This window comes from Oncorhynchus nerka, linkage group LG27 (genome assembly GCF_034236695.1).
Source record: "Oncorhynchus nerka isolate Pitt River linkage group LG27, Oner_Uvic_2.0, whole genome shotgun sequence".
Lineage (NCBI taxonomy): Eukaryota > Metazoa > Chordata > Actinopteri > Salmoniformes > Salmonidae > Oncorhynchus > Oncorhynchus nerka.
This window is the reverse complement of record NC_088422.1, coordinates 57,194,125-57,217,179: the sequence shown is the minus strand read 5'-3', so window position 1 is coordinate 57,217,179 and position 23,055 is coordinate 57,194,125. Positions and strand designations below refer to the sequence as shown.

General features: G+C 43.9%; 1 protein-coding gene across 3 annotated transcripts in view; it reads right to left on the bottom strand.

The window, feature by feature from the left end:
* brsk2b (BR serine/threonine kinase 2b) overlaps positions 1-23,055 on the bottom strand; it is a 181,431-nt gene that overhangs the window by 57,283 nt on the left and 101,093 nt on the right. For all 3 annotated transcript variants that reach the window (XM_029638689.2, XM_065011798.1, XM_029638694.2), the window contains exon 3: positions 154-239. In XM_029638689.2, coding sequence (XP_029494549.1) covers positions 154-239 — 86 coding nt within the window. The remainder of the gene's footprint in view (positions 1-153; positions 240-23,055) is intronic.

Genomic DNA, 23,055 nt, shown 5'->3' with positions numbered 1-23,055 from the left:
TAAGTTTCTCAAGTGATTTTCAACTTGCCTCGCTTGTTTGCTAACATGTTGCTACGCACGGGTGCTTCTCCAAACATGCAGTGGAACGGTTTAAGGGAGGCACATTTGTTACAGCGTTTCAGTGAACCAAATCGTTTTGGAAAGGACACTCACAAATATTTCTTGTTCTCGTAGACGTCGTGCAACTTTAAAACGTGAGGGTGCTCTATGAGCTTCAGAATGGCTATCTCTCGCTCCACCTGCAGAAACAGAAAAAGAGGGGAAATTAAGAATATTATTGTGTGATTCAAAGTACTTATGGAAGACTTTAATGCCCCCCCCAAAAAATTATACAATTATACAAAAATTATATTTTTATACAAAAAAAAATGCATAGCTCCTAGATGGAGCTGTGGATGTACTGTAAGTACTGACCATCCATGAGGTCTAACATAGAGCCCTCATTGGTGCCCACTCAAAAAAACGGTGTCGGTGCTAGGGCCTAAATAATGAAGAGAAGAATGTGCAGACACAAAGAGAGAGCACAGAGGAACGGAAAGGGAGAGTGCATAGGAGGAACAGTGAGAAGCGGTGGGAATAAGAGACGGACTGGCAGTGCCAGAGGCCATGTCTAGCCTGGCAGCTTGGGTCCATGCCAGGGCCTACGGGAACAGCGACATGCCTACCACTTGTTAAGGTCCTGCTCCTGCCACAGCGCAACCACACACCAGCTAATATAACTCATTAATCACACGCTGATATCACTCTATCGAAATACACCACGAGACAGCAGGTAGGGGGACATTTCAACTACTGTTTTTTACACTCTGGAATGTGGATGTGTGTGTGTACGCGCATGCGCGTGTGTGTCCCTAAACCATAACGGCATAGCGTATAGAACATCAGCACCTGATAATGTGGTAACATTTTCCAATGGACCTTGGGCTAAACGTGAGGTAGGTTTATTGATGTGTTAGAAAGGTACAGTACATATGTTCCTTGCATAGAGCTTTGGGTTTTATTGGCCACACACCATATAACTCACGAATACTGTGTTGCATGCACAGCTACTACATACATTTGTGTCATGTTCTTTCACAAACAGTACACCTACAGTTGAAGTCGGAAATTTACATACACTTAGGTTGGAGTCATTAAAACTCGTTTTTCAACCACTCCACAAATTTCTTGTTAACAAACTATAGTTTTGGCAACTGCATGACACAAGTCATTTTTCCAACAATTGTTTACAGACAGATTATTTCACGTATAATTCACTGTATCAACATTCCAGTGGGTCAGAAGTTTACATACACTAAGTTGACCGTGCCTTTAAACAGCTTGGAAAATTCCAGAAAATGATGTCATGGCTTTAGAAGCTTCTGATAGGCTAATTTACATAATTTGAGTCAATTGGAGGTGTACCCGTGGATATATTTCAAGGCCTACATTCAAACTCAGTGCCTCTTTGCTTGACATCATGGGAAAATCAAAGGAAACCAGCCAAGACCTCAGAAAACAAATTGTAGACCTCCAAAAGTCTAGTTCATCCTTGGGAGCAATTACCAAATTCCTGAAGGTACCACGTTCATCTGTACAAACAATAGTATGCAAGTATAAACACCATGGGACCACGCAGCCATCATACCGGTCAGGAAGGAGATGAGTTCTGTCTCCTAATGATGAACGTACTTTGGTGCGAAAAGTGCATATCAATCCCAGAACAACAGCAAAGGACCTTGTGAAGATGCTGGAGGCAACCGGTACAAAAGTATCTATATCCACAGTAAAACAAGTCCTATATCGACATAACCTGAAAGACCGCTCAGCAAGGAAGAAACCACTTCCCCAAAACTGCCATAAAAACGCCAGACTACGGTTTACAACTGCACATGGGAACAAAGATTGTACTTTTTGGAGAAATGTACTCTGGTCTGATGAAACAAAAATAGAACTGTTTGGCCATAATGACCATCGTTATGTTTAGAGGAAAAAGGGAAAGGCTTGCAAGCCGAAGTATACCATCCCATCCGTGAAGCATGGGGGTGGCAGCACCATGTTGTGGGGGTGCTTTGCTGCAGGAGGGACTGGTGCACTTCACAAAATAGATGGAATTATGAGGAAGGCAAATGATGTGGATATATTGAAGCAAAATCTCAAGACATCAGTCAGGAAGGTAAAGCTTGGTCGCAAATGGGTCTTCCAAATGGACAATGACCCCAAGCATACTTACAAAGTTGTGGAAAATGGCTTAAGGGCAACAAAGTCAAGGTATTGGAGTGGCCATCACAAAGCCCTGACCTCAATCCCATAGACAATTTGTGGGCAGAACTGAAAAAGCCTGTGCGAGCAAGGAGGCCTACAAACCTGACTCAGTTACTCCAGCTCTGTCAGGAGGAATGGGCCAAAATGCACCCAACTTATTGTGGGAAGCTTGTGGAAGGCTACCCGAAAAGTTTGACCCAAGTTAAACAATTTAAAGGCAAAACTACCAAATACTAATTGAGTGTATGTAAACTTCTGACCCACTGGGAATGTGATGAAATAATTATTCTGACATTCCACATTCCTAAAATAAAGTGGGGATGCTAACTGTCCTAAGACAGGGAATTTACACTAGGTTTAATGTCAGGAATTGTGACATTCTTGACCAATAATACAAATTTCAACTGCATTGTTGTAGCCTCCTTACATCCAGACAAAACAGCTAGTTGACATCATCATACTGACATCATCATGAATGTCGTGTGGCACACTTCATTTTGTGTGATACTGTCAAACTCAATAAAGCTTCATGATTCAAACAACTGTTACACTTCCTGCTTTGAGACATCACATTACAGGGGCAATGGCAGCTAAATGGGGAGTACACTTTATGCTTATAAGCATAGATCAACATTTGCTAACCATTAAATTAGGTAAACAGTACATGAGTTATATGAATATGTTAATATACTGCAGTAGCTTTAGTATGACCAAATCTACCTGCAAGATGCCTAGTGCAAACCTCAGGAGGATAGACACACACACACACACACACACACACACACACACACACACACACACACACACACCACCACCACCCCCTACCAAGAACACCTCCAGTCCAGAGTGCTGAGTTGAGTTGGATTTACAGAACGCTAGCAGTATAAATGCCAGCTCTAGTGAAAACATGAGGGATGAAGCTGTGCAGCTGGCAACTGTTTCTCTCAATAAGTCTCACTCTAATTGCTTAAATAAAGGGTCTGGCTTGTTAGCCAAAGACACAGGTACCATAAACCATAACTACAGAAAAGAAACACAATGTATTCAGAATTCCCTACACAGGTCAGCATTTACAGTACATTAGAGACTGCCTCTACATCTAGAGAATATTAAGCTGGGTTTGCCAAATTACTGGTATTTCATATTCATATTGCATCTCCGTTCCCTCTTCAAATGTCAATAAAGAACACATGAAGTCATCAGCTTTGAATTGAATAAGCGTTATTCATCAGTAACCAGTGGAGTGGTATCAGTGGCAATATCTGCTCCAGCTGATCAAACTAATCCTGTGTTAATACTGTACTGAATGTCCTATTGACTGGGCTTCTCATTGGCTGATCGTTCCTGCGCTATTAGGCTAGGATGTTGGGACACGCAAAGGTTTTTTTGATATGTTAGCGTAGCAGAGGTGGTTCAGTGAACTGCACAATCGTGTGATCATTAACCTTGTCTGAGATCTGGAGAATGTATTCTACCTGACAGAGTTGGGATTTAACTCAATGGGCTAAGAAAGTCTTAATGTATGGCGGCACTGGGTTCAACACCCAGTAGGTCATACTAGCCTAGCATCAGAACGTGTGAGAGTTGCTTGAGAGTTTGTGCAACATCTGGATACACAGAGAGGACTAAACATTGCTGGCTATTACACCATGACCCATGACATCTGGACCCAGTGAGCCAATTAGCTAGCGTGGAATCATGGTGTGCATGCATGATTCTAAAGTTGGGTTCTATGCAGATTTGGTGGCACACATACACACAGAGTAACACGCAACGTCTTGTAACGGCCCATGGGTGTCAACTGTCTTAGGTCAGCTGTGAGCTGCCGCAAGGTGCTGTGTCCCAATGTAGTCCTTAAGAGAAATAGCACTTAAGTGCCCAATTGTCCTGAAATCCTCATGTGAGTGTGCCATTTTCTTCCCCAAGGTGCATGTTTATCAAATCTTATTGGTCACCTACACGTGTTTAGCAGATGTTATTGCGGGTGTAGCGAAAAGCTTGTGCTTCTAGTTCCCGACAGTGTAGCAACATCTAACAAGTAATATCTAACAATTTCGCAACAAAATACCTAATACACACAAATCTAAGTAAAGGGATGTAATTAAGAACATATAAATATGTATATGGACGAGCACTGTAGGGTGCTCTTGCCTTGATATCTTGCAGTAGGTCTCTCCTGTATTCTGTTTACATACCTACTTTACCCCTCTTACTGCCAGCGAGCCATACCTCTACCCACATACCAACAAGAGGGGCACTGACACACCCACAGGGAAAAGGGGGAAAGGGTAGAGGGGCGAGAGGAAGACGAGACGAGAGGCGAGGGAAGAGAGGTAGGAACTAGGAAAGTGAGGCACAGGGGACAGAAGCAACCGACAAAATCGTAATTCTATTCCCATCAAAGCCCCAAATCTTCAAAGGTTCTGTCACTGGGATCGGGCCTGGAGCCTTGGAGCAGGGGGAAATAAATAATGAAACCCTTTAATCTTTATATTTATTTATTAACCTTTATTTATACCGGGGAACCAGTGGGTTAACTGCCTCGTTCAGGGGACGAACAACAGATTTTTCCCTTGTCAGCTCAGGGATTCAATCCGACAACTTTTCAGTTACTGGCTCAACGCTCTAACCACTAGGCTACCTTCACCCAGTGGCTGGCCCCACCAAGCCCTCTGTCAAGCCCAGCTTCCCCCTTTCTGCCTTCTCTCATAGACAGGGAATGAAGGAAGGAGGGAAGGAGTAAGAGAGAGATTCAGAGAGAGAGAGAGCAATATATGGAGGGATGGAGAGAGAGGGGGACTGAGCGAGAGTTTCTTGGTTACTCAAAATGAAAAACGTATCCTTTTCCATTTCCTCCTGTCCCTTTCTCTGTCTGTCTCGCTCTAACTTTTCTCTTATTTCACTTTCTCTCGTTCACACTCTCTGGCTCCTTCTCTGCAGCGTGCTGTGCTTTTGAGGCCTTAACAAAAGGGATTCTAATGCTAAGTGCTAGCAACGTTTGTATGTTTACAACTGGGATGCTAAAGTTAGGTGCTAGCGACATTTATCCATTTACAACAGCGGCGCTAACACTGGGTGCTAGCGAAATTCACGGCAGGGATTTTAATGCTAGGTGCTAGCATCAGCGACAGGGATAGCGTACACCTGAAGCCACATAACCTCACACATTCACACACTCTAATGTCCTGTGGAAATCAATTTAAGAATGCATTTTCAAAACCATGAAGAAGTTCTCAAAACATTGCAGCCATATATGCATAGAAAATATATTTTAGACACACATCTATATACAGCTGAAGTCGGAAGTTTACATACACTTTCATTTTTCTAATTGTAATTGTTTACAGACTTTTCTATTTTTCTAAATCTTCTTTTCAGATTTTTCTAATTGTAATTGTTTACAGACAGATTATTTCACTGTATCACAATTCCAGTGGGTCAGACGTTTACATACACTAAGTTAACTGTGCCTTTAAACAGCTTGGAAAATTCCAGAAAATTATGTCATGGCTTTAGAACCTTCTGATAGGCATAATTTGAGTCAATTGGAGGTGTACCTGTGGATGTATTTCAAGACCGACCTTCAAATTCAGTGCCTCTTTGCTTGACATCATGGGAAAATCAAAAGAAATCTGTCAAGACCTCAGAAAAAACTTTGTAGACCTCCACAAGTCTGGTTCATCCTTGGGAGCAATTTCCAAATGCCTGAAGGTACCACGTTCATCTGTACAAACAATAGTACGCAAGTATAAACACCACGGGACCACGCAGCCGTCATACCGCTCAGGAAGGAGACACGTTCTGTCTCCTAGAGATGACCGTACTTTGGTGCGAAAAGTGCAAATCAATCCTGTATATAAACTTCCGACTTCAACTGTATATGCATGCAGCACCAGTATGCACACAGCACTCACACATGCCCACGCACGCACTCACACACACACATCACTAATAAAGTGCATATGATCAGTATAATGAGAGGTTATTCTTGGTTAGGGTTGCTAGATTGGATGATTGCATACTAGCCGATCTCCCAGTAGACAGGACTGATTATCCTATTTCCCCTGAGGGAAACCCAGCCTGCCAAACCCTCCACTTTTCCCACAGACAGACTCAAGGTCAACTGACTTACTACTTACTACCAATGACAAAAACTCATACAAATTGCAACTGTAATGGGTAGATTAACTTGGCTATCATTAGAGAAGGGCGGTTGCCAGATCCTAAGTGAAAATTCCAAAATCGATTTAAAAGGCTTGTATGGAACTATAGAGGACGATTTGGGGTTACAACATGAGAGAATTATAAATAGAACATATAATTCCAGCACAGTGGATTTGAAAACGCTAATAAACAAACACGGCAATTGTAATTGGGGCGGCAGGTAGCCTAGTGGTTAGGGTGTTGACAAATCCTTGAGCTGACAAGTTATAAATCTGTCGTTCTGCCCCTGGACAAGGCAGTTTAACCCACTGTTCCTAGGCTGTCATTGTAAATAAGAATTTGTTCTTAACTGACTTGCCTAGTTAAATATAAGTTCAAATGTTTTTTAGAAATTGTCAAAATGATATGTGGAGTTGGTACGGTTCTGATCACTCCTGTGAAGTCAATTATGGAAAACAAGGGGAACGTGGATCCGGACATTAAGCGAATGGAAGGATGGAATGGAGGAGTGTAGGGGAGGGAAGCATGGAGGTGCATCCCGTTCCTTTGCCGTCATATCTAATAAGCCCCCCACCCCCTCCCCTCTTCTCCCCCCATCATCCACCCTGTCATCTCCTTGGATCAGTGACACACACTTCAGTGCTGGTAATTAAACCCATGTACAAGGTAAACAACCCCACCCCCCCTACCCTATCATTGAGATGGAGAAATACAACGCAATGTATTATGCTCAATTATTCCACATATGGTGTGTTAATGTGTAGTAATAAAGTGTTGAGGAGTGGGGTGATGGGGGAGAGGCGGTCACACAACAGACCTCAGGGAAATTAGGTGAGACAACGTGTCAGGTCTACAGCTGCTCCTGTAGGCTGCTGAGTGTGTGTGTGTGTGTGTGTGTGTGCGTGTGCGCGTCATACATAATGGTCTCTTTGAACTAAACCAGCCGTAGCATATTTCATACACCATGGTGCTTGTATAGTGCAACATCTGATGAAAATTATTGTGTATTTTCACTGTTCAGTACCAAGACTAACTCCCTCAAGAAGATGTAATGGTGCTGTAAGAAGCTTCTACCATTCAAATCAAATCACATTTTATTGGTCACATACACATATTTAGCAGATGTTATTGCGGGTGTAGTGAAACGCTTGTGTTCCTTGTTCCAACAGTGCAGTAGTATCTAACAATTCATAACAATACACACAAATCTCAAATAAACGAATGGTATTAAATAATATACAAATATTATGACGAGCTTCACCAGGGTCTGTTATTCCTGTCAATTGTGTGTGTGTGTGTGTGGGGGGCTTGGGGGTGGCTGAGTGCTCCAGCTCGAAATGGAAAAAATGGACAACAGCCATAAAGCATTATTATGTGAAGCTCCATGGTTAGATGGTTAGATGGTGGAATTCCAAAATACCCCTACACTTTGTTTTCCTGGAGCTAGGGTATTGGATTTATTAGAAATCATGCCCACCATCAAGAAACAGATTCCTGCTCTGAAAACAGTTGTGTTGCATATCGAGTCTAATGACTCAATGAAATCTGTTTCTAATTTCTGAGAATGCTCAGAAATTAGCAGCACATATAATTGTATAACAATTCCATCTCCTCGCCGTTTTAGCCGTCTTTGGTCTCTGCATGTCCTTCGTCGACAATTGTGACTCCTTCTGGAATAGGCCAGGCTACTTTGTGGAAGACGGAATTCACCTGGGTGAAAATGGCTCCCGGCTGTTGTCATTAAACATTGGAAAGGTTCTTGGTCAACTAAATTGATGTGAGGACAATATTAGCATTACATGTAAGTCCATTCTTACAATCTCCTCTTTGGTCACTGTAAAAGTTTCACATGATGTATCTGAAAGTGGTGACATGCCTAATGGTGGTAACAGGAGAAATATAATTGCTATTCCTACTTTATTTTCTTTTCCTAATAGGTATAATCCAATCTTTGAGTCTCCTGTTGTTCTGAAATCTCAAAGTAATCTAACTTGTAAATACAGAAAAGGTTTGACATTTTTACATCTTAACATTCGTAGTTTATTACCTAAAATTGATCATGTCAAGATCTGGTTCTCTCAGGTAGACCCTGATCTTTTTATTTGATCTGACACCTGGTTAACTGATAAAACCTTGGACTCTGAGGTTGCTATGGATGGTTACAATGTGTTTAGGGCTGATATGAAATGCAAAGGTGGTGGTGTTGCCTTTTACACAAATAATCGTATTTTTGTCTCTCTGTGTTTAAAGTCTACCTCCAGTCCTTGAATTGTTGGCTTTAAGTCTTCAGTTGGGTTCAAATTCAGAAATAACAGTTATAGGAATCTATCGTCCACCCTCCACCAAGAAGTGTGTACTAAACAAACTCAATGATTTAATTGCCATTTTTACTACCCCAGAGGTGTGTTTTGCAAGAGGTGTGTTTTCTGTGGTTCGTTGCAGAAGCTTGAATTGTTTACCATGTGCGTTATCAAGACCTAGTGTTTGTTGTTTTTTCAAGTATACTGTGATCTTACAGCTACCATTTCTCAGGAGAGTATTATGTTTATCCTGAACACTGATTCCTCGTCTGGTCTCTCCTCTGCAGCTGGATCCAACCTTACCACGTCACAGCAAACTTCTGCCACAACATGGACACAGCAGAGATCACCCAGATCCGGAATATGGTAGCCTACCAAGAACTGTTGGGACGGCAGCAAGAACAGCTCTCCCAAATCTCCAGGACCCTTCGGACTCTTGCTGAGTCCCTCCAACCACGGCACGCCCCCAACCAAGGAGGAACCAATACCCAGGTCTCCACGCCCAGTGCTACAGACATCATTGTGGTTCCTCCAGGGAACCTGCGCCCAACCCAAGATCCCAGCCCCCGAATGGTATGATGGCAACCCGGGAGGCTCCGAAGGTGTTCCTCACACAGTGTTCTCTGGTGATCGAGCTACAGTCCTCCTCGTTCCACACTGATCAGGCCATGATCGACTACATCATCTCTCTACTCTTGCGGAAGGCCCTGGCATGGGCAACCGCGGTGTGGGAAGAGCAGCCACCATCTTGCAGATTCATAGTAGCATTGACTGCCGAGCTGCGAGGAGTGTTTGACCAACCACTCAATGGATGAGAAGTGGCCAGCCGACTGTTCAATCTCCACCAAGGGGTCAGACCAGTTGCTGACTTCGCCATTGGGGGGGGTTGCACTCGTCGCACACGTCTGAGTCCACAGGAGCATGGCTGCTCTCTCTACAGCGGAGGTTTCAGTCATGTCCGTGCTACCTGTCCAGAGCTGACGGGAAACGCCAGGGCACGCCAGGACAGGGGGAGACCCTGACGAGCTGAGCAGTTACCTCCCAGCTACCCAGTCACCGTGTGTTACTACCCGCAACCCTCCACTGGGACAACCGTCAGCACCAGATTCAAGCCTTTGTGGACTGCAGGGCCGCGGATAATTTCATTGATCAATACTGCAGATTCATGCCCTCGATGGATGCCCCATTGGCTCCGGTCAGGTGGAATATCAGACCAAGCCCATTCTACTGCAGGTTGGGGTGAACCACTCTGAGACTCTTAGTTTTCTGTTGATAACTGCTCCCGAGAACCACCTTATCCTAGGGTACCCCAGGCTAGCGCTACATAACCCACTAGTTTCCTGGTCCACGGGACACCTACTAGACCGGGGTAAGGACTGCCAGACTAAAAATCTAAGACCCCCACCAAGAGCCTCACCGTATCCTCCTGGATCCCTTGAAGACCAAGTCTTTTCCACTCTCCCTCCCGAATACTTTGACCCCGGGAGGCCTTTAGTAAGAGGCAGGTCGCCACCCTTCCCCCTCATTGTCCTTACAACTGTGCCATAGATCTCCTACCCGGCACCACACCTTCCCGGGGTCGTCTGTACTCCCTCTCGACCCCTGAAGAAGCAGTCATGGACAATAACACCTGGGAGTCGCTGGAGGCAGGTTTCATTCGCCCCTCTACATCCCCAGGCTTCTTCTTCGTGGGTAGAAAGTATGGGGGCCTGCGTCCCTGCATACAATCTTGTGAGAAACAGGGAGGGAGATGAATGGAAGACTGCCTTTAACACCCCTAGTTGCCACTATGAGTATTTCATCATGCCCTTCGGATTATCGAACTCACTGGCAGTCTTTCAAGCATTGGTCAATGTCATTCCGAGGGATATGTTGAATCGGTTAGTCTTTGTTTACCTCGACGACACCTTGATCTTCTACAAGACCCTTCCGGGAACACCTACTGCAGTCTACCAAGTCCTGAGATGCCTCATGCAGAGTCAACTATATGTCAAGATAGAGAAGTGTGAGTTCCACGTATCCCAGGTTTCCTTCCTGGGTCACATTGTCTCTACAGCAGGCATCCAAATGGACCCCATAAAGATTGAGGTGGTAGTGGACTGGACCTGTCCCACCTCACTCAAGCAGTTCCAGCAGTTCCTCTGGTTTGCCAATTTTATACACAACTTTGGTGCGGTGGCAGCGCCTCTCACGGTCCTAACCAGCAAGACCCAGACCTGTTTTTACTGGACCCCCGAGGCAGACAGGGCATTCATGGAGCTCAAGGGACATTTCATCTCTGGACCATCCTCGTTCATCCTGATCCGGAGCAGGGACGGTCCCTTCACAGGGGAACAAGGAGGACAAGAAACTGCACCCATGCTCCTTTCTCTCCAAGCGGTTCTTGTCAACAGAACACAACTATGATGTAGGCAACCGGGAGCACTTGGCAGTTAAGTGTGCTCTCGAGGGGTGGAGACACTAGTTGGAGGGGGAACCTCATCCTTTCATGATATGGACAAACCATAAGAACTTGGTCTCCATTCAAGAAGCCAAGAGGTTGAATGCTCACCAGGCAGGCTCTGTTTTTTAACAGGTTCGATTTCACACTAGCCTATTGCCCGGGATCCAAGAATCAGAAGGCAGAAGCTCTGTCCCGCCAACACAATGTCTCTAACGAGGAGAGGGACACCGACCCAATCATCCCCAGCTCACACATTTTGGCCCCTGTGATATGGAGTATTGAGACCATGGTCTGACAAGTCCAGACCCGAGGACTGGTCAGCCCGGTCCCGAGTACTACAATGGGGACAATCCTCTAAATTAACTGAGCATCCAGGACACTGGAGTTCCTGAGGCATCGCTGAGTCTCTCCTCTGGGTTCCACCATCAGTCGAAAGGGCAAACTGAGCGGGCCAACCAGGAGCTGGAGAAGTTCCTCCGCTGCTTCGTTTCCACTCAGGCCAGCAACTGGAGCAAGATCCTTGACTGGGCAGAGTATGTTCATAACACACTGCCAAACTCATCCACTGAACTGCCTCCGTTTGAGTGTCAGTTTAGGTTTGCCCCCCCACCCCCGTTTCCTGAACAAGTGGCTGAAGCGGGGTTGCCATCAGCCAAGGCATTCATTCAATGATGTCAGAGTGCAATCCTTCTTGCTCCGTTCCTCTGGCAAACAGTTGGTTTAAGAATACTTTTCCAGACGAAACTCTAACACGTTCTAAAGCGAACACTAGAACAATATTTCTAACATAGAAAGTGAGGAATGGTCAGAGATGGGACGTTTCACCTCTGGACCCATCAGTTCCCAATTCTCATTAACCCCCACCAGTTCCCTGCTAATGTCATATTGTGTGTTATTTTGTGATATCATTAGAAATGTTGTACAGGAAAAACAGTAACTTGAAAAGTATACCCACTACATGTACAATGTTTCCATCCCAAAATTCTGAAAGTGTTTTTGTTAAGAGAGGGGTGTGATTTTAGAAACTATAAGAGGAAATTGTTTCTATAAGTAGTAGTCACCACTCCCTTGAGTGAGATCAGAGAGCATGTCAGCCTGACGGAACCACCCCTTTGGAACTAACTGTATAAAATGATGGGTTAAGAATTAACATATTAGACCAGAGAGACATAGAGCTGCAGCTCACTTTTAAAGTGATTCGATATATAACAGTCATCAGATTAATGAAAGTAAGTTCCTTTAGATTCTAGCCCTATTACTGACAAAATTGATATCATTAATGCATTTAATCACCATTTTATCTTGAAAAGCGTAGTTTGGATGTCGTTGGTGAAAATCTATTGAATGATACTGAAAATGCTGGTCAGGAGTTTTCTTTTTGGAATTCACTGACAAAGACGTCATGGATGCTTTGCTAACATTAGACAAAAAAAAAATCCACAGGGGATGATCATCTGGAGCCTGGTTTGCAACTCCCTTTATTGCTGGCTCAATTTTTGATTTAAAATTGTTATCAGGAAGTATTCCTAAAGCATGGAAATCTGCATATGTGCTGCCACTCCATAAGGGTGGGGATACAAATGATCTTGACAACTATCGCCCCATTTCAAGACTACGTTGTTTAGCTAAGATTCTTGAATCGTTTGTTCCTTTTTATCTGATAATTGAATTTTTCATATAAACCAATCAGGGTTTACGCCTGGGCATAGTACTACAACAGCAACCACTCTAGTTGTTAATTATTTTGTCAATGCCTTGGATGCTAAAAAGAGCTGTGCTGCCTTGTGCCTTGTTTATTGACCTCTCAAAGGTGTTCAACATCGTTGATCATTCTGTTGTGCTGAATAAGTTATCAAGAATAGACCTGGGATACACCGCCTGTTTATGTTTTCAGAATTATCTAAGTGACAGAACTCAGGCCATCTTGACAGATGTGGTCAAATCTGAGTTTATTGAGATTAAAGAAAGTGTTCCTCGGGGTTCGATTTTGGGTCCATTATTGTTAATCTTGTACATTAATGACACACTGTTAATACTTGTAACATTCATCTCTATGCAGCAGATGACACAGGTTTGTATTCCTACTTCACCTCAGTGTAGCAGGCCATTCGTGAACTTCAGCATGACTTTGATTCAATTCAGAAATCACTTAAAGATCTTAAATTAGTGTTAAATACAAGTAAAACCAAGCTCATGTTGTTCTCTAGGTTACGAAATGTTGACCCTGAGGATCTGCATATTTGCACCACAAATACACATATGAGATGAGTAAAGCAGTATGTAAACATTATTCAAGTGACTAGCATTCCATTATTAAAGTGACCAGTGATTCCATGTCTATGTATATAGGGCAGCAGCCTCTAAAGTGCAGGGTTGGGTAACCGGGTGGTAGCCGGCTAGTGATGGCTATTTAACAGTCTAATGTCCGTGAGATACAGTGGCTTGCGAAATTGTTCACCCCCTTGGCATTTCTATTTTGTTGCCTTACAACCCCCCCAAACTCCTTCAGGCTTATCTTTGGTCTCTTTGTTGCCTCTCTGATTAATGCCCTCCATGCCTGGTCCGTGAGTTTTGGTGAGTGGCCCTCTCTTGGCAGGCTTGTTGTGGTGCCATATTCTTTCCATTTTTTAATAATGGATTTAATGTTGCTCCGTGGGATGTTCAAAGTTTCAAATATTTTTTTTATAACTCAACTATGATCTGTACTTCTCCACAACTTTGTCCCTGACCTGTTTGGAGAGCTCCTTGGTCTTCATGGTGCCGCTTGATTGGTGGTGCCCCTTGCTTATTGGTGTTGCAGACTCTGGGGTCTTTCAGAACAGGTGTATATATAGTGAGATCATGTGACACTTAAATAAAGTCCACCTGTGTGGAATCTAACTAATTGTGTGAATTCTGAAGGTAATTGGCTGCACCAGATCTTATTTAGGGGCTTCATAGCAAAGGGGGTGAATACATATGTACACACCACTTTTCATTTATTTTTCATTTCACTTCACCAATATGGACTATTTTGTGAAAAACCATTACATGAAATCCAAATAAAAATCCATTTAAATGACAGGTTGTAATACAACAAAATAGGAAAAACACCAAGGGGGGTGAATACTTTTGCAAGAAACTATAGAAGCTGTTATTTAGTCTCTTGGTCCCTGCTTTGATGCACCTGTACTGACCTCGCCTTCTGGATGATAGTGGTGTGAACAGGCCATGGCTCGGGTGGATGATGTCCTTGATAATCTTTTTGACCTTCCTGTGACATTGGGTGCTGTAGATGTCCTGGAGGACAGGCAGTGTGCCCCCAGTGATACATTGGCCTGACCCACCCTCTGGAGAGCCCTGCGGTTGCGGCCTGACTATAAACACTCCAGCATGCTTAAGGACAGAGCTAGGGATGCCGTCTGGGCCAACCAGCCTTGCGAGGGTTAACACTCATAAATGTCTTACTCACGTCGGACACAGAAAATGAGAGCCCACAGTCCTTGGGAGCGGGCCACATCGGTGGCACTGTGTTATCCTCAAAGCGGGCTAAGAAGGTGGTTAGCTTGTCCGGGAGCAAGACGTCGGTGTCCGCAACCTGGCTGGTTTTCCTTTTGTATAATCCTTGATTGTCTGTAGACCCTGCCACATAAGTCTCGTATCTGATTACGACTCTACTCTGTCTCTGTACTAACGTTTTGCCTGTTTGATTGGCTTACAGAGGGAATAACTACACTGGTGTGTTCAACCATATTCCCAGTCAACTTGCCATGGTTAAATGCGGTGGTTTTCGCTTTTGGTTTTGCGTGAATGCTGCCATGTATCCACGGTTTCTGGTTTGAGTAGGTTTTTACTAGCCACAGTGGGAACAACATCCCCTATACACTTTGTGATGAACTCATTCACCATGTCCGTGTACGTCAACGTTATTCTCAGAGGCTACCCAGAACATATCCCAGTCCGCGTGATCAAAACAATCTTGAAGCATGGATTACGATTGGTCAGACCGGAGTTGAATTGATCTTAGCACGGGTATTTCTGTTTGAGTTTCTGCCTATAGGAAGAGAGGAGCAAAATGGAGTCATGATCAGATTTACTGAAGGGAGGGAGGAGGAGGACTGTGTAAGCATCCTGGAAGGGGGAGAAGCAGTGGTCAGTGTTTTTCCAGAGTGAGTACTACAGTACGTCAATGTGTTGATAGAACTTCGGTAATGTTTTCCTCAAATTTGCTTTGTTAAAATCCCCAGGTAAAATAAATGCAGACACAGGATATGTGGTTTCCAGTTTGCATAATGTCCAGTGTATTTCCTTGAGGGCCGTTGTGGTATCGGCTTGAGGGGGAATATACACGGCTGTGACTATAACCGAAGATAATTATCTTGGGAGGTAATACGGTCTGCATTTGATTGTGAGGTATTCTAGGTCGGGTGAACAAAATGACTTGAGTTTCTGTATATTATCACAATCACACAATGAGTTTTCAATCACGAAACATACACCACCGCCTTTCTTCTTCCCGGAGAGATCTTTATTCCTGTCTGCACGATGTACTGAGAACCCAGCTGACTGTATGGACGGGGACAGTATATCCCGAGAGAGCCATGATTCTGTGAAACAAAGTATGTTACAGTCCCTGATGACTCTCTGGAAGGAGATCCTCTCCCTGAGCTCGTCTACTTTAGCGAGTTATATACTTGAAGCAGTGGATGGTGTGCACGCCGCCTGAGTCGTACTAGAAGTCCACTCCGAATACCTCTTCTCCACCAGCTGCGTCTTGGAGCAGCCTCTTGGATAAGTTCAATTGACCTGGGGGGTACGACAAAGAATCCAATTCGGGAAAGTTGTATTCCTGGTCGTAATGCTGGTGAGTTACCGCCACTCTGATATCTAAAAGTTATTTCTGGCTGTATGTAATAACACAAAAAACGTTCTGGGATAACGTAAGAAATAACACACAAAAAAAACGAATTACTGCCAAGTTGCTTAGGAGCTAGAAGCAGAACCTCCATGTCTGTCTGCGCCATCACTCCATTATAATCAGTTGTTATAAAACAATGTGCTACTCAGGCTAATAAAATGTGATTGATGGACTATTGTAGGCTTTGTCCCAGTCCCAGCATCTCAGGCTCTGATTGGTTGAGACGGCTTGTGGTTTCCAGAGGGAATTGCGGGTAGTGTAGTTGGCTGAGGATGAATGTAGTTCATGATTGGGCTAATCAGTGCTAACGAGACAGGGTACGTCAAAAGCGCAAGTGGCATCCCCCGGTGTGGAATATGAGTGTGTGCGTCATGCGTCATACCCATTTCTTTAGAGTAGCTGGAGGAGTGCAGATGTTCTCTCTTCCCCTCTTGCTGCATCCTTCCCTCTTTCTTTCCCTAGTCCCTAGTCCCTCTATCCTTTGTCCCTCTCGTTCCACTCCCTCTAGCGCTATCATTAGCTGAACAGACTGTGTTAGTACTCAGTGAAAACAGAATCATATATGAATCAGAGACAGCATGAGAGTAAAAAAAATATCTAAGAGTTTAGATGATCTAATTCCACAACAATGCTTAAACCCCATCAAGAGACCTCTTTCGAGGTCTGGAAAAAAATGAATAATAAATGTGGATTTTGGGGTGTAGTTACCCTTTTAATGTAGGTGGCACTAGCAAGAGACCGTTGGTTAGCAATGTTTCTGTAGCGCTCATGTAAGTGCAGAGTTTGCAAAACAAATGCCCACTGGATTGATGCAACTCATCATGATATCATTCTGCCAGGTAGGCATAGGCTACTTGATCCTATTCACTGATCCTATTCAAATCCCTGGTAATAATGTGTAAATAAAGCACTACTGTTTCTACAGTCAAATCAAATCAAAATGTATTAGTCACATGCGCCTTACAGTGAAATGCTTACTTACAAGCCCCTAACCGACAGTGCAGTTTTAAAACATACGGATAAGAATAAGAGATAAAACTAACAGGTAATTAAAGAGCATCAGTAAAAAATGACAATATATACAAGGGGGTGCCGGTACAGAATCAATGTGTGGGGGCACCGGTTAGTTGAGGTAGTATGTACACGTAGGTAGAGTTAATTAAAGTACCTATGCATAGATGACAACAGAGATTGGCAGTGGTGTGGAGAGGGGGGGGCAATGTAGCCATTTTATTAGATGTTCAGGAGTCTTATGGCTTGGGGGTAGAAGCTGTTTAGAAGCATCTTGGACCCATACTTGGTGCTAAGGTACCGCTTGCCGTGTGTTAGCAGAGAGAACAGTCTATGACTAGGGTGGCTGGAGTCTTTGACAATTTTCAGGGCCTTCCTCTGACACCGCCTGGTGTAGATGTCCTGGATGGCAGGAAGCTTGGCCCCAGTGATGTACTGGGCTGTTCGCACTACCCTCTGTAGTGCCTTGCGGTCGGAGAACGAGCAGTTGCCATACCAGGCAGTGATGCAACCAGTCAGGATGCTCTCGATGGTGCAGCTGTAGAACCTTTTGAGGATCTGATGACCCATACCAAATCTTGTCAGTCTCCTGAGGTTTTGTTGTGCCCACTTCATGACTGTCATGGTGTGCTTGGACCATTTTAGTTTGTTAGTAATGTGGACACCAAGGAACTTCATGCTCTCAACCTGCTCCACTGCAGCCCCGTTGATGAGAATGGGGGCGTGCTCGGTCCTCTTTTTCCTGTACTCCACAATCATCTCCTTTGTCCTGATCACGCTGAGGGAGAGGTTGTTGTCCTGGCACCACATAGCCAGGTCTCTGACCTCCTCCCTATAGGCAGTCTCGTTGTTGTCGGTGATCAGGCAGGTTACCTTAGTGTTCTTGGGCACGGGCACAGGCACTATGGTGCTTCACGGAGTCGGTACAAACATGTTGGTATTACAGACTCAGACAGAGAGAGGTTGAAAATGTCAGTGAAGACACTTGCTAGTTGGTCAGTGCATGCTCGCAGTACGTGTCCTGGTAATCTGTCTGGCCCTGCGGCCTTGTGAATTGACCTGTCTAAAGGTCTTACTCACATCGGTTGTGGAGAGCGTGGTCACACTGTCTTCCGGTACATCTGGTGCTCTCATGCATGTTTCAGTGTTATTTGCCTTGAAGCCAGCATAGAAGAGGTCAGCTCGTCTGGTAGGCTTGTGTCACTGGGCAGCTCTCGGCTGTGCTTCCCTTTGTAGTCTAATGGTTTGCAGGCCCTGCCACATCTGACGAGTGTCAGAGCCGGTGTAGTACGAATCGATCTTACTCCTGTATTGATGGTTCATCGGAGGGCATTGTAGGATTTATTATAAGCTTCCAGGTTAGAGTCCCGCCCCTTGAAAGTGGCAGCTCTAGCCTTTAGCTCAGTGCGGCTGCTGCCTGTAATCCATGGCTTCTGGTTGGGGTATGTACGTACGGTCACTGTGGGGACGAAGTCATCGATGCACTTATTGATGAAGCCAATATGTGGTGTACTCCTCAATGCTGCCATTGGAGGAATCCCGGAACATATTCCAGTCTGTGCTAGCAAAACAGTCCTGTAGCTTAGCATCTGCTTCATCTGACCACATTTTTATTGATCTAGTCACTGGTGCTTCCTGCTTTAATTTTTGATGGAATTATGGCCAGATTAGCCAAATGGGGGCGAGGGGGAGCTTTGTATGCATCTCTGTGTGTGGAGTATAGGTGGTCCAGAGTTCTTTTCCCTCTGGTTGCACATTTAACATGCTGATAGAAATTTGGTAAAGCTGATTTAAGTTTCCCTGCATTAAAGTCTCTGGCTACTAGGAGCACCGCCTCTGGGTGAGTGTTTTCTTGTTTTCTTATGGCAGAATACAGCTAATTCAATGCTATCTTAGTGCCAGCCTCTGACTGTGGTGGTATGTAAACATCTACAAAGAATACAGATGAAAACTCTCTCGGTAGGCAGGGTGGTCTACAGCTTATCATGAGAAACTCTACCTCAGGTGAACAATAACTCGAGACTTCCTTAGATATCATGCACCAGCTGTTGCTTACAAAAAATACATAGACACCCCCCCCCTTGTCTTACCAGGCGTCCAATTTGTAAGTCGCTCTGGATAAGAGCGTCTGCTAAATGACTTAAATGTAAATGTAAATGTAAATGTCGCTGTTCTATCCTGCCGGTACATCGTTTAACTTCTTGGTGACAGGGGGCAGTATTTTCACGTCCGGATGAAATGCATACCAAAATTCAACTGCCTGCTACTCATCCCCAGAGGATAAGATATGCATAGAGTCTGAAGTTTCTAAAACTGTTTGAACCATGTCTGTGAGTATGACATGGAAACCCTGAGGACAAACCAATCAGAATTCTCAAATCACTCTCTTTTCAATGTGTTTTCATTGGGAATCCAGATTTCCAAGGGACCTTCTTGCAGTTCCTATCGCTTCCACTGGATGTCAACAGTCTTTAGAAATTGGTTAAGGTTTTTCCTTTGTGTAATGAAGAAGTACGGCCATCTTGAACGAGGGTCACTTGAAGTGTACTGTTAGAGGCGGGTGACCAGAAAGCTAGCTACAGTTTGTTTTCCTCCTGTATCCTCCTGTATTGTATCATCCCGTCTTCAATTTTATCGATTATTTACGTAAAAAATACCTAAAGTTGTATTACAAAAGTAGTTTAAAATGTTTTGGCAAAGTTTACAGGAAACTTTTGAGATATTTTGTAGTCACATTGCGCATGTTGGAACCAGTGTTTTTCTGGATGAAACGAGCCAAATAAATGGACATTTTGGATATATATCGACGGATTTAATCGAAAAGGACCATTTGTGATGTTTATGGGACATATTGGAGTGCCAATAAAAGAAGCTCGTCAAAGGTAAGGCATGAATTATATTTTTATTTCTGCGTTTTGTGTTGCGCCTGCAGGGTTGAAATATGCTTCTCTCTCTTTATTTACGGAGCTGCTATCTTCAGATAATAGCATCTATGCTTTTGCCGAAATCTGACATGTTGGCTGGATTCACAACCCGTGTGGCTTTAATTTTCTATCTTGCATGTGTGATTTAACCTCTTGCTCCTACTGAGACGCTTGCGTCCCATCCAGAGCTCTGGAAATGCAAATGCACTACGCTAAATGCTAATAGTATTAGTTAAAACTCAAACGTTCATTAAAATACACATGCAGGGTATTGAATTAAAGCTACACTCGTTGTGAATCCAGGCAACAAGTCAGATTTTTAAAATGCTTTTCGGCGAAAGCATGAGAAGCTATTATCTGATAGCATGTAACAACACAAAAGACCCGCAGGGGACGTAAACAAAATCATTAGCATATTCGGCGCTACACAAACCGCACAATAAAATAGAAAACATTCATTACCTTTGACCATCTTCTTTGTTGGCACTCCTAGATGTCCCATAATCACTATTGTGTCTTTTTTTCGATTAAATCGGTCCATATATAGCCTAGATATCGTTATATGTAGACTGTGTGATCAACGAAAAAAAACAGCGTTTCATAACGTAACGTCATTTTTTAAAATTCAAAAAGTCGACGATAAACTTTCACAAAACACTTCGAAATACTTTTGTAATGCAACTTTAGGTATTAGTAAACGTTAATAAGCGATCAAATTAATCACAAGACGAAGTATATTCTATAGCTGTCCGTCTGGAAAAATGTCCGGCTAGAAACTCAACCAAAATATCTGGTCCTAGACCTGAAGAACTGCGCTGCCTTGCATCTGTTTGACCAAGAAACAAATCGTAGGCAAATGACAAGACTCTAGACACCGTGTGGAAGCTGTAGGTACTGCAACCTCAGCCTCATTAATTGTGGTTCACCTTTATCAATGGGTTCAAGTCGCGCAGCAATATATTTTTCCATTTTCAGTGATCAGTTTTTCCTGCGCTTTCCGATGAAACGCACGTTATGTTATAGCCACAGCCGTGATTTAACCAGTTTTATAAACGTCTGAGTGTTTTCTATCCACACATACTAATCATATGCATATACTATATTCCTGGCATGAGTAGCAGGGCGCTGAAATGTTGCGCGATTTTTAACAGAATGTTCAAAAAAGTAGGGGGTAGGAGTAACAGGTTAATGAAAGTTTTTTAATTTGGCGCTCTGCATTTTCCCAGCCAGCTGTATGTTGATGTTGTCGTCATTCAGCCACAACTCCGTGAAGTATAAGATGTTACAGTTTTAAATGTCCCTGTTGGTAGTTTAATCTTAAGCGTAACTTGTCGATATTATTGACCAAAGATTGCACATTTGCTAGTAGAATTGAGGGAAGTGGGGGTTTATTCGATCGCCTTTGACTTCTCAGCAGGCAGCCCGCTCTCCGGCCTCTCTTTCTCCGCCTCCTCTTCACGCAGATCACGAGGCTCGAGGCCTGTTCCCGAGGGAACCTTATATCCTCCGCCTTGGGCTCGTCAGAGTTGTGAAAGAAGAAAAAGGATTCTGCTAGTCCGTGGTGAGAAATCGCTGTCCTAATGTCTAGAAGTTATTTTCAGGTCGTAAGAGATGGTAGCGGCAACATTATGTACAAAATGCGTAAAAAAATCTATTACAAACAACGCAGATAAACAAACAAAAAAACACAATCGGTTAGGGGCACATAAAACGTCTGCCTTCTGCATCCGGCGCCATTTTAGGGTCCCTCAATTACCACCAATGGTCTCACTTATCTCAGGGATTTAGCTACTGTGTCTATGCATTAACTCTGAGGGATTAACACAGGTTCATTATCACCAACACAAAGTCATTAAGAAAAAAATCCATATGCAAAACTAGACACAGATATGCAAAACCATACACAATGCACTCTCATACACATTACAGGGATACATACAAATGGATGCATGCATAATGGTACGCACAAGGCAGTTCTACACAAAAATATGTGGAGCCTCACTCTCCCTTTCTCTTGGTCTTTCTGTCTCTCTCTCTCTCTCACACTCACACATGCACACGCATGCACACACACATACGAACACACACACACACACACACACTGCAATCAGTGTCTCACATGTGTTAATAGATCGGTAATGCTTAGGCTCTTCCTCTCTCCCACTAGCAGTGTTCTGAGCACTGGGATCAATGGGAAAGTCTTCCACGGGAAGTCTGTAATCTCCCTAACACATCCCACCAACTCCTTCTGCACACACACACACACACACGCACACGCACACAACAACCGAGGGCACTGTATGGAGAGGTCTTCGTCAACTGATGGTGCTGTCATACTGAACCCCTGAGCGAGCTCAGCTCACCCGTCCATTCACCATCTCCACAGAGGGACCTGATCCTGAACAGCTGTGCGTCTGCTGCAGTATCATTCCTCAGTGTGTGTGTGTGTGTGTGTTTGCTTGCCTTCATCTTGTCTCAAGAGGACCACAATGGAAATACAGTAAATCCCAGATTTTATTGTGTGTTATACTCAATGATTTTACCTCATGTGCATGTACGGCTTTTTCAAGTGTTGTGTGTGCGCTTGTTTAAAAAAATAATCGAATGAATAAACGAAACTAAAACTAAACTTCGTGTTTGTGTGTCTGCATGTGTATTGGTATGTGGTCAGAGGATATACAGAAAGCCCTGTAATACAACTAGTGAGGATCTCTAGAGATTGAAGATACACTGAGAACCAGCGATGTGTTCATTAGCGGACCCTAAGGACGACTAACGATGTGGGATGTATGATGCGTGTGGGCTGAGAGACAAGACGGATGACAGCCTCCCTCCTGAGTTACAGAATGACTGAGATGTGTCGTCAATGGATCTGTCCTTTTAAAGAAGTCGTCGACAGTGCCATAGACGGTGACTAAGGTCACACGTTGAAGAGTGTGTGTGGGTTCAAGGTGAGTCGATAACACCTTCGCAGATCCTCAACGCCACACGTCAGTGAATCAAACAAGCTGCTCCTCGGTCAACGCGGTGTTGAATGACCAGATAATCCTAAAGGCTATCCTACGGCAGAGG